The sequence below is a fragment of the Fringilla coelebs genome (genome assembly GCF_963513975.1).
Source record: "Fringilla coelebs genome assembly, chromosome: 7".
NCBI lineage: Eukaryota > Metazoa > Chordata > Aves > Passeriformes > Fringillidae > Fringilla > Fringilla coelebs.
In genome coordinates, this window is record NC_140035.1 from 5695114 (window position 1) to 5708071 (window position 12958).

The window sequence follows — 12958 nt, forward strand, 5'->3', positions numbered from 1 at the left end:
TCTTGGGCTGGGGAGGATCTGGGCAAACCTGTGTTGTGCCAAATTTCTGCACAGACTAACAGGTAGATTTTTCTTTGAAGCTTGAAAAGCAAGCCTGGTTTATGGTACCTTTTGTTTTTCCTCTTCATCTACCAGGTAGAGACAGAGACACCACTGCTGGTTGGAAATAAACCATGGGAATTCATAGTGGAAGGAGAGCACTGATGGGAGCAGTGCTGAGATCCTGTCCAACAGCCCAGCTGCTCACTCCCTGCCCAGTGCTGGGAGCCAGCACCAGCAAAGGGGATGCCTGTGGAATAAACAATAGGATGGATCAAAGGGAAAAGCTTGTGCACAGGTATGGAGTACTCTGGAGGAGGTTGTCCAGTTCTGACTGATGTTTCTGGAACTGACAGCAATAGTACTTGCAGGCCAGGGTGCCTCAGTCCTGCCAGGGAGATGATATCATGCTGCTGTTTTCCCATTATTTTGCTCATTTTTCCTGTTACGGGAGTTTCAGGAGAAACGGCTGCATTTCAAAAGGATCTGCTGCAACCCAAACCTAAAAAAATACCAAAAAAACTCCAAAGGACAGAGTGGAGACACAAGGATTTCATGGGCTCATTACCTTTTCAGGGTGATGCTGCCCCTGGCAGTAACTGCATTCAGCTGGGTGGGGTGGGACAGTTTTAGCAGGATCAGCAGGACTCTGGGTGACAGTGACATAGGATGTCTTGCAAGACAGTGTGACAACCCATGTGTTCATGGTGCTGGAAGAAACCATTTGACCCACACCACATATCCACCTGAGCCCCTCCAGGTGCACACAGGTGTGTCCTTCCCAGCTTAAGCATGGAAAAATCAGACCTAGAGAGAGATGGCTTCTGTGCCTGCAGGTATTTCCCACCTGAGCTGGGTTTTCCCCCCTTGGAGCTGTTTGCAATGAGGCTGCTGGTACTGCAGGCAGCTTCCCCATGTGCTCAGTCCAAGGTCTGCACAGCACCACGGTGCCAAATGCAGAACCAAACCTCATTGGCATCCTGAGTGGCATCTCCCTTTGGAGCTGGCTGCCCTGGCAGCACCTCCTTCAGCCCTCAGGACCCTTGGGAAACAGTCTTAACTTACCTCTATTAACATTTAACCCACCTTACACCACATTTTAGTGTCATTGGTGCTGTGCTGCAGCGATGCTCTCCAAGAGAGCCAAGCCGCCTCCCAGGGCTGCAGCACAAGGACAAGCTGCAGCTCTCTCCCAGTTCTTCCACATCCTCAGGCTCATCCTTCTCACTTACAAAAAACCTTTAATTGCCTTCCATAAAATGGTACTTTGCATATTTTTTTGGCTTTTAACTCAATGACCTCTTTGCTCTTCATTTTCTATAATACCACATGCGCAGAACCAGATGTGACTTTTTTGTTTTAAGATTGCTTTTATTTTATATGGAGACAAACAGTAGTAAGAAAGTAACAAAATTAATGTCTTCCTGAAAGAGCACAGGGCAAGTATCATCCTGGGTTCCAAAATATTCTCCAAACAAAAAGACTGATAAATTTTTAAGACATGTCTATATTGTGAGATGCTGGGAGACTTGGGGCAGTAAATGTCTATGCCAATAAAACCACGTGAAATAGCCTAGTGCAGAGCAACTTGCAGCTCAGGCCTGGGTGCAGTGCCATTACCTGGGTGCAAAGCAGCAGGGACATCTTGCTGGTTTTGTCCTGGTGATGCCTCAGGTTTTAGCTTTTATATGTTTCAGATCCTGTATTGCTTTAGTGTGTACTTTTGAGCTTCATATTAAGGGACAGTGAGCTCTCTTTACAGAGTAGGGAGACAATTCCTTCTCCAGATGGGGACCAAGGACAAAGGATCCAAATCTCAGGCCTAAGAGCATAAACAACGTGGGCCAAAGAGAGGAAAACAAGAAGGATGGGACTTCATAAGCTAAAGCTGTAACTGGATAATGAACTCCAATATGCAAATGGAGCAAAACTTATAAAAGTGAGAGACCCTGTGACTGGTCAGACATTTTGTGACCATTTTGGTTCACCTTGGGTGTAGCCCTGGCTGGGCTCTTGTGCTGCCCAAGGTGGATCCATGGAGGCTTTTAATAAATCCCTACTTTATTCTTTAACTGTCTAGTCTCTGTTCTAGCTCAGCCTTCACAAGGCATCAGTTTCTGGTGACCCAGAGGGGACAGAAGGCAGCAGTGGCACACACGGAGCAGCCGCTCTGTGCCTGCCCGCACAGGCGCTGCCTCCCTCACAGCTGCCCAGGCCGCGCAGAGCCGTCCGTGGCCGTGCAAACGCGCTGGCCGCACAAAGTGCAAATCCCAGCGAAAGCACGGGCAGGATGCACGGTGTTCAAAACAAGTCCAGGCGGGCTGCGGGCTCTAGGACTCCACGACGATCATGCTGAGGTTGTTGCTGAAGATGACCCTGCCGTCCCTGGTGCTGCTGCACTCGGGCTGGCGCAGGGCCGCCTGCAGCCGCCGCCGCAGCGCCGGCGGCGCCGTGCCCAGGAAGTTCTTTGTGCCCGTCAGGAAATCCATCATGCGGCCGCCCACCGCGTCCCCCTCGGTGAAGCACTCGGTGATGTCCCAGCCCGACGGCAGCTCGTAGACGCGGTGCTGCACGCCCAGGCTCTGCAGCACCTCCGTGATGCCGCTGCAGGTGATGTAGTGGCCGCTGTCGGTGGCGGGCAGGCAGTCCCTGTGCTTCTTCCACAGGCTGGCCCAGCCGCTGCTGTCTGCCGGGGCACCGGGGAAGGTTATTTTGGCAAAGCCAAGGCAGTCAAACACCGGCTAATCAACTATGAAACGAGCTGGAAAAGCTTCCTCGCTGCTGGGCCAGCCCTTGATGGGGCAGGAGGAGAGTTTTACCCTTACTCGAGGCTACTCATAAATGTCTGCGCCTCATAAAACCTTGGTTTCCCTCAGCCCTCCCTCCAAAACTGTCCTGTTTGCAGGAAACTCCGAGGAGATGTCTGCAGCACTGAATTTGCCCTGAAGGAAGGGTACACACTGAGGTACCAATGTGCTGAGCCTGAACATCCCGCGCTACCGTTTAACTGGGCCTTGGCCAAAGCAGTGCAGATGTTTTCACACATCAAACCTCAGTGTAAGTGCTCATTGAACAATACATACCTCAAAAACACAGCAAGGGAAACAGCCTACAGGCAATGTGAGAGGCAGTTTTGATGGGGAACATGGGAATTTGTGCTTTTTCCACCACACTGTGAGCTGGAGATTCATGAATGGCACAAGGGATGAAACACTCTATTCTTTTAAGAAGTGCCATCATGTTGTGCCTCTTTTCTCCTGCCCTGCCATAAAGCCTGCAGCTCTCAGCAGCATCTGCTGCCCTTCTGGGCTCTGGTTCATTGCTATACAAAGAGCCCTAAGGATGAGTCCACCCAGAGCTCAGGTTGTTTTTTCCAGTGCTGATTTCACCATGAGGAAGGATGGACCCTCATTCATGGACAGCCACACTTCCCTCTACTACATCAATTCCATAAGCAGGGAAGCAAGAGCACAAAGGCTGTGCCTAAGTGGTCCCATCAGATACTGGGGCCCAAGGCAAGCCCAAGATTTCATTCTCCATATGAAATCCAGCATTTTTTTTTTAGTTATTTACTATACAATAAGCACCGCTGACATCACCAGATAAATATTTGTGGCTCTCAAACTTCAAAGCTCTTCAAAACTCCAGCAATGGAGCAAAAAAATACGAGGTCTCCCTTACCTGACAAAATTATGATCAGGAGTTTACCATGATGGTCAAGGCAGCTGTGGAAAAACTTGATAGTACTGGGAATATCCTCCACACGGTACAGCATCTAGAAGAGACAGCGACACACAGCCATTATTCCTCCTCCACAGTGCAATGACCCTCCAAAGGCTTAAACTCTTTCTCTTAGAGGTGTTTTAAATTCTGTTCCAGATGCTTCCCAGCCTTTCCTGATTCCACATGCCCATTTAGGGACACCTCACAGCACTGAGCATTGCCAGCTTTGGTGTTTGTAGAGCTTCTGCAAAATTGCTGTGGGAGAGCAGTGCTCAGCTCTGGTCATAAATTGAAGCATAGAGCAGAACTGAAAGGGGGTAGTTAAATCGAATAGCCCTGTGTTAAAGAAATGGCCATTACCTGGATCATATGGATGAAGTCAAATTTCTTATGTGTGCCTTTCTCCTTCACCTGCTGTTCATACTCCAAGGAAGTGAGCTGGTGCCAAATAAAAGAAACATTCTGCAGGTCTGGAGCTTGATTCACCAGCTCTGTTTCAAAAAGTAGAAGAAAACCCTGAATTTCATAAAATAGCAGAAAAACTCATCATTCAAATGGATGATATAACACAGATAGCAGGTGTAGCCTTACCTTTGTAAGCTGCCACGTGCTGTGGGTTGGGCTCCACAATCTCATTGTCAATAAAGACCCCTGGGTGCACAGCCTGCAGTATCCTGATCATTTTCAAATCCTGCTCGCCTATTCAATAAACACAAATTCACTACTTTAGAAAGCAGGTAAATGCAATGGAAGGTTGCACCAGCCACCACTCCTGCCAGGAAATCCCCCAGCAGAAGTGAGGCATGTTCTGCTTTGTGGCTCATGCTGTGGCACAGCCTGCTGATACTCCTACCATGGTACTGTACTGCTCAATTGACAGGAGCCTGAGAACAAGGCAGAGACAAGCCCAGCACAGAAACCTGCTAATGGCAATACCCTGGGTTGTGGGACAGACAGGCCAAAAGAATCACAGCTCACTGTTTACAAAAATAACCACAAAACAGTTTTCAGCAGCCCCACAGAGTTTGAATGGGTGCAAGGAGGCAGCTGACACAGCTGCATGGGGTGGCCCATGGCTTTGGGGCTGCCACAGGACACAGTGGCTGCTGTGACACAGCCCCAGCACCTGGGGAACTGCATCACAAGAGAAAAAGACCCACTGACATGCAGTATCCTCTATCCTCCTCCTTTAGGGATTGTGCACATGGCCTCAGCCCAGGGCATCAATTAACTGATGGTTATCTTGGAAATGCAGGTAGGGACTCACATATTTTTGTGGAAGTGCCCTGCAAATTTAGCTATTGGTGCTCCTATGCTGCTGTGTAAGCTCTGGAGGAGCAAGCAGCAGTCTGTCCTCCTGTTCTAGGAAATTTCCAGCCTCTTCTGAGGTGATACAGGTCATGCTGCTTATTTCCCAGAAATGCCAAGTGTATGAGTCCTCCAGGATCACTTCAAACTAAGTAAATAAGCAGCACATGTGACTATCTTGATGAGACCTCTGCAAGAATCCCGTCTTTAGCTGATGGTGGGGCCTAAAAATAGTCCTGGCCTTGCAAATGTCACACAGAGAGGTCTTGATACGAGATCCTGCATCCTCCCTGATCTTTCAGCTGATGTACCAGGCACGGGAAGAGCTGTCATCCTTGGCAGGTGCTGCAGTACATAGAATTCAGGGAAGGAAATATCAGCCATGCCAGCACTACTTGGACATCCGAGGAAGGAGTCTTTTGAAGTAAGAAAAAAAATACCCCAGGCCCATGAGGAATGCAGTGGCAGCAGGGCAGGGCTGGCCAAAGGCTCAAGGGAGGAGGCTGAGGCTGCATCCATTGAAGGCAGGTACTGGGACCAGTACTGCTGTCAGGAAGGCTGATCCCAATAGCAAGCAGCTGAATCATTAGTGACAGTCCTAGGTGCCAGTGTGTAAGTGCCTGGTTTGGGGAGCAGCAGCCCTTAGAGCTGCCTGCAGGCTTGGGGCAGGGCCAGAGGCAGAGGCAGAGCATCGCTGCCCCGTGCCCTGGAGCCACTGATGGAGGCAAATGGGTACACCAACAGCAGGTGGATGTCTTAAAAGCTGCTTAAGTTTGGAGCTTTTTTCACTCCACCTCTGTAAAATTCCTTAATCCAGTGTTTGCAGGTAATAACACGTTCACCCAGGGTGTCTGTAAAAACAAGCAGTAAAATAACAGCACTCTAGGGCAGGAATTTATCTGCTGCAGCTTGCCCTGCCAGCAATAACCCCCCAGCACTGACCACAGCAAGGCTAGGACAGGACTGGAACCTCTCTGCAACTGGAATGTTCCAGCTCAGAGTTCAACCAGCCATGAGGAAGCATGGGGTGAGTGAAAAAAACGTGATCTGGAGCACAACAGAGGCTTTCAGGATGTGGAGTCGGCCACTAATCCCCATTAATACTTTCATCAACTAAACTAATTCTGGGGGCTCTGTGAAACCAGAGTCCACTGCTGAAAAGGTCAGGGATCAGATATAACCTTTTACTTGGTGCCATCCGAGCTCACTCCCTGCCCAGCCCCAGCTCTCTCAGACGTGGGTGCAGGTCTGGACCCCTGTCCTGGCATCTGTGAGGGGCACTCACCCAGGAAACACAGGAAATTTTAGAGGGTTTATTTTTCCATTAAAACCTCCTCTGAAGAGGACATAAGGAAAATTAAGGATGATGCTAAAAGTTCATTTCCCCCTTGTGCTTTTGTGGAGTCAGAATTTCTGTTTTATATTACTTAATGAAAATAGAGGGTAATTGAGAACTGAATCATTTCTTCCTGCTTGGTTTCTCATATGCTCCAACATATTCCCAGCTGGGAAAAACAATCAGATGCTAATTTTCTCTTACTCAGGAAAACAAAACCAAAAAAAGTGAGAAAAATGCTTTCATTTGAAAGTATTAGCACTTAAAATTCAGCTGAAAATACTTTTCAAAGCAAAAGTAAACTCTGACAAATCAAACCACTGCTTCTTTTCTCTACTCTTTATTTTCTCCCAGGTTCCCTAGGAGCAAAGTTGGCTGTTTCACCACTTTTTTGTTTTGTTGTTTTGGCTTTTTTTAAACACAAATGCATTTAGAACAACTTTAAAGCTATTTTTCCAAAGGATAGGTTTCTCTCTGGGGAAAAATATCATTTGCAGTTAAACCCTACTTATCACTGAGTAAAAACACAGCAGTAACAAAGAAACATGTCTTGAAAAAGCTGATGCAGCTTCGCATCAGCTAATGGTTGTGGCCAGCTGGTTTTGCCCCTGAGAGTAGGGCACTGCCCAGCCTTGGCCTCTGGGATCCCTAAAAGCAAAGCAAAAGAAGACATCCCTTCAGGGGGGATACTCTAAGGCAGGATTTTGGGTGGAAGGAACCTCTCCAATGCCTCTAATTCTCTGCAACAATATTTGTACCTAGCCAGAAGGAGGAGTCCTTGCTTTGAGGCAAATAAAGTCAGGTGGGAGTCACCCAGAGGCAGAAACTAAGCTAAAATCACACATTTCTCACTGCCCAGAAAGGTCTGAGCAGCAGTGTTTCAGAAGGGAGATGGAGAGGGAAGGAAGAGAAGGAACACTTCTCTTATCCCAGCTCCACTCTTCCTTCTGCCCTTCTGTGCTTCAGTGGGCAATGCTGCCATTAATGTCTGAGTAATCCTCAATGCCCAATTTTCCAGCATCTCCTTCTGCTGCCCACAGGTCCCCCCGTGCCCCATCCCCACACTCCTCACCTGTGCCACTCCCAACTCCCAGAACACTGAGGGTCGATTTTCCAGTGCCCAGACTGAAAGGATAAATACACATATAGACAGATAAATAAAATTACTTAACCACACTGTATCACACCACTTCATGTTTTCATTCTTACAGCTTGGATGACACATCAGCCTGGAAATTTTTGTGTTATGCACATGAATTGGGGCAGAAATTTGATCATCCCTTTTGAGACTGGTGATAACCAGCATGGCTCAGCCAGCTCATATTTCAAAGTACAGTAGGCACCACGGTGCAGAGTTTCTCACCCTTTGCCAAGGAGATTTCTTCAGGCTGTGGCTGGCAAAAAAAGCCTCTGGGAAGCCCAGGGCAAAAGGTGACTGGGATGGCACTGCTGGGAAAGCAGGGACAAGGTGAGCTGGGAAAAACCTCAGCAGCCTCAGGAGGAAATATTGGATATAAATACCCAGAAAAAGCAAAACCATTAGGTTATCCATGAGATGGGAAATCATCTCTTATCAACATTATTCTTGGATTGAAATTGGGAGGAGGGTGTGAATCTTCAGTAATTTTTACCTTAGAAAAATTGCTTGATAAAAGACTCGAGTCACATGCTTCCTAGCAGAATATTTAATAACAGCTGAGGGATTGAGTTTCCCAAGCATTGTCTCAGGAGGCACCACAGAAACAGTTCCACAGGAGTGGGATGAGTAGCAAGTCCTGAAGGGTGTGAGCAAGTCCAGGGGCCTTAGCCCTAATGAGGGTCAAGACCCTTTGACAAACCCAAAATCAGCATCATAGGAAGCCACAATTTTGTCCATGATTTAAATTCACAATTAAAATTTCTTAACATAATCTTTAATGATTAATATTGTCTATTTTTTATATATATCTGATCTGTAGAATAAAAATTTGCCAGCCTAAACTTTTTTTTCTCAGTGGAGAAAAATACAGTTCCTATAAGATCCAAAACTTACCCAGATTTGAAAGGACTTTCTTGTGCTTTGGATCTAGGCTGCTCTCAAGCTGTTTGCAGTTATCCAGCCTTAAGATATTACATCAATACTTTACAAAACCGATTATCATTTGGTACTTAAGCAATGCAAATCGACTTAGGATAAAAATAAGGAGGTCTCAGGGTATTGGGGAAACCACGAATTAGCCACTAGGAGAGAATTAGAGATGTGTTTCTGTTTGGATGGATGTGATGAAGTCCCAAAAGCAGGCAGAGAGCACAAGAGAGCTTTCTTTCAGAAAAAAAAAAAAAAACCAAAACAAACCTAACCAAAAAAAAAACAAAAACCAAAAAAACCAAAAAAACCCCAATGAGCAACCAAAAATACCTAACTTTAATCTTCACAAAATCAGCTAATAAAAAGAGATGGACATGAGAATGAGGTCTTGAGTCTTTCCTTACCATAAGCTGATGCAGCACAGTGTATTAATTGAAACAGCACATACTCTGGAGTCATTAAACAGAATATCCTAAAAACCAGTAGGGGACTTAAAACTGAAAAGCATTTAAAGTCCATTCCTGCCCCACAAAATCTTTAAAATTTTTTGCTGACTCCCAGGACAACAGATGGCTTTCCCACCATGGGGGAAGTGCTCCTTACCCAGCCACGATGGTGGGCATTTGTTCCTTGTTGAACTCATCCATGCACTGGTGCTCTGTTGAGTGCTCCAAGAATGACTTAAAGGCCTCCACATACTCCTCAGCTGTGAGGCTTCTCATGGAAGGGATCATGTAGAGCTCTTGGGAAACAAACATGGGTTGCATGTTAGAGGCTTTGAGGCATGTGAAGGGTCAAAGCACTTACCTCATGGGAGAAACCCAGCCTAACCCAACAGGAGCCAGGGCTTTGGGAAAACGATGCAGAGGATGCACTTTCCAACCTGTTCACACTCAGGGTTACAAAAATTATTCTGGGGCACCCTTTGACATCAGCATGTTTGCTAAGTGACTCATCATTACAGGACAGCCTGAGGAAAATGTCTCCAAAATGTTTAGCCAGGTGTGGGGAGTTTTGTTTGCAAGGGATGGAACTGGAGGGGTTTTCTGGAAAACTAAAGAAAAAGTGAAGGGAGTCACAGAGTGGGTCCAAACCTGTGGCCATCACTTGTGCCCATGCTGGACAGAGTGACTGAGGGGGGCAGCTCTTGGCACACCTCCCAGGAGGAGTGATGCAACACAAATACTGCCACCTGCAGCTGAAGTAAAAATAGTCCACCCTGTGCATCTCACTTGTGCCTCTGGACAGCATGGGACTGAAATGGGCTGCCAGGGAGGGGAATTCCCTGCTGGGACCTGCAGCTCATGGCCAGGAGGGCAACTGATGGCAAAACATTTCATTGGGCTCCTGTTCAAATGTGGGTGACTGACACCAAGATCTCTCCTTCTGAGCCAAAACCCAGGGATACTCAAAGGACTCCAAGCAATTATTACGGTCTCCCTTTCCTGCTGTCCCATCCTAACAACAGGGCAGCTGCCAGGGCACAGGCTCTGGCCAGCTGCTCAGGGCTGAGGAGCAAAGGCAGGACTAAGAGAAGATGCCCTGCCATGCTGGGTCTGTCTCAGATCAATGCTGAAAAGGCATCATTCAGTGCCTTTCATTGAAAAGGAAAAAGGAAAAAAGGAGAAAAAAAATCAGTTATTCCTCTTAAATGAAATGAGGATGAAGGACAGGACTTGGCAGAATATCTTCATCCTCATTTTTGCCTTTCAAGGAGCTGCATTTTTATCACCTGCTTCTAGTCACCAATAGTAGGAGAACTATGTATGTCTCATCCAGGACACTGCAATCTCAAATTGAATGGCTCTGCTGTTTCCAAAACCACATGTCCTTGGCAGTTGTGTTCCTGGTCCAGCCCCACTGGAGGTAAAGATATCAATGTCTCAACAAGGTATCAGTCCTCAACACTTTGAACTCTACCCTAACATAAACTGAAATCACCTGAATTGCAGTCAGTTTACCATCCTGCTTCTTTGTCTTTTTCTTTTTTTTTTTTTTAACAATCTCCAACTCCAAAAGAATGAAAACATGTTTGTAGTGATAGCAATCTGAGTGAGCATTTTACTTTAGTTCCTTTTTTTCCTCCCAAATACCTGAATTATCGTGTGGTGTTGTCAGAATCTCTGCTTCAAAGTTCATGCTGGGGTAACTATTCCTGTAAGGAAAGTATAACACTTCAGTTATTTGAAGAACCTGTATGCTTTTTTGAAGCTGCACTGAAAATGCAGAACAAAGGGAAAATGCTCCAGGACAAACTTTCCTCTGCTGATAATCCATAATTTATTTTGTTCTTTTTTACTAGAGAAAGCCAAAACTTCTTTGTAGCTGATCATAGCCAATAAAATCCTAGAATCCTAGAGTCAATAAAAGAGTTTGGTTGGAAGGGACTTCAAAGCTCATCTTGTTTCAATCACCTGCCATGGGCAGGAACACCTTCCACTGTCCCAGGTTTCTCCAAGCACTATCCAAGCTGGCCTTGGACACTTCCAGGGATGGGGCAGCCACAACTGGCCACTGCTCCAGTGTTTGTCTGAGATGTGCTGTGGAGGTTTCCATACCCCTGCAAAACCATTAACCAGCCATTGCAAGTGGAGGCATCAGACTGACATTTTCCTTTCTTCATTTTCCTTTTGACAGTGTGCCTCATACATAAAACAGGAGTGAGGTACCACCGGTAGAAGGATGGAATTTAACTTGGAGCAAGGACCTCACTTCTGCAAAGACAGGCTTGGGATGAGGCCCTCTGTGCAAAGAGTCACCTCCTGGGTAACCACATTTCAGTATGGAGATGCACAGCAAGTCTTAGGGGTGATATCCTCTATAATGTGTTTAGACATACCAAGGCTTTGCTGTTAGAAAATGCCTCAGGGCAGGCAGTCTGAGATAGCAAACCCCAGCCTAATAGTCTCCTCTGCCAAGGAAAAAAATCCCAGGTGAAGAAAAAAACAAGGCAGGAGGTAGAAAAGTAAAGAAGGGAGTTTGTAGTGGGGCTTTGAGAAACAAATATGTAGGGACCATGTGGCAAGGAAGTGGCCACATGCAAATACTGCACTGCTTTGGTCAATGAAACAAGAAAATACTGAGAGGTCCCAGAAGTCTGAGACATTGGGGCACTTCCAGAGTCCTGCAAGAGCAGCTGATTTCATCTGAGTTCAGTGCCACAGTCATGTAACTCATGTCCATGGGGTGTGTCTCTCTTCCACCACCTTGACCTCCCCTCTCCCCAGGAAAGAGCTCTCAGAAGCTCATCAGGAAGAGGCCAGAACTCAGCTCACCTCCATAATCTCCAGCTTGGCTGCAGGCCAGTCCCTCCAATTTCCACTCAACCCTCCAACCTTTTCCATCTCTGCCCATCAGAACCCCCAGAGGGTTATTTTGTCCCCTCAGCTGGGTGAACCCAGCAAAGTGCTTTTCAGAGTAAATCTCCCACTCAAATGCTGAAGGGTAGCGTGGCATTTCCTGTGCAGGGAGGAACAGCTTTGGACACAAATTCCATTTCTGACAGGTCAAATGTTTCCAGCCATGCCAGAAGACCTGCCAGGAGACCTGAGCAGACTTCAGCACAAGCATTCACCAGCACAGATGATGCCAAGATCTCTTCCACTGACACTTTTGCCATTTCTCCCGGCAGGGGTTAGATTCTGAAACTAATTGACACTTGTTGCTGGGAAGGTGAAACAGGAACAAATGGGCTTCCTCTAAAATCCAGACAAGATCCTAAAATTTGCAAATAACATTTTGAGCTGGTCCTGCCCACCCCGGGACCCCAACACCCAACAGCAGGATTGAGGCAGGGACTGCCAGGGAGCAGGATGCCCATGGGCAGCTGGTCCTGCCACAGCTCCCAGCTAAGACTGAGCTTGCAAGGTTAAACCTCTTCCCTCCACGAACAGAGCTGGGTGCATTATGGACAGCAGCTGCAGGGAAGTCACATTACTACTTTAGGTGATGCAGCCTCTTTAGTTGAAAAAGTTTTCTCTAGGAAGACAAACTAGAAGAATATCTTCATAACTCATAAACTTCATTATTCCTAAAATTAAGCTGTGGAGGGGCTAAAGATCTCCCCCTTAGCCCTCATCTTTCCCAGGACACGGACACATCTGCTGCTCCTCCCACCTCCCATCTGTGACACAGAGACAGCAGGTGGGAAGCACCATCCCGCTCCCTGCCGGTACCTCTTCACCTCCGGAGCCGGCTCCATGCTGGGGTGGATGCCGTGCAGGGACGCGGGGCTGGGCTGATGATCCTCGTGGGTCCGAGCACGCTGCGGTTCCGTGACCCGGCAGCGGGGCGGGGGCTGGGCTCAGCCTGGCCAGGCCGGCATGTCCCGCACGGCTCGGCTCGGCTCTGCCGGACCTGTGGGGACAGCAGCGTCACCGGGGCAGGCACAGGGGGAAACCCGAGCCCCGGGGGCAGGAGCGGGGAGCCGGGGCGGGCAGAGCGCGGCCGCAGCGTGTCCTCATGGCACAAAGGGGGAGACACCA

The 12958-nt window shown here is 47.6% G+C and overlaps 1 protein-coding gene across 1 annotated transcript; it reads right to left on the minus strand.

Moving 5' to 3' along the window:
• Positions 1-2369: 2369 nt before the first annotated feature.
• On the minus strand, positions 2370-12675 carry LOC311155914 (carnosine N-methyltransferase 2-like; the record flags this gene model as incomplete). Its single annotated transcript, XM_084209397.1, has 8 exons — positions 2370-2725; positions 3721-3814; positions 4123-4253; positions 4354-4461; positions 7479-7531; positions 9078-9216; positions 10568-10629; positions 12650-12675. The coding sequence occupies 8 exons, from the start codon at positions 12673-12675 to the stop codon at positions 2370-2372; spliced, it is 969 nt and encodes a 322-aa protein (XP_084065523.1).
• Positions 12676-12958: the final 283 nt, after the last annotated feature.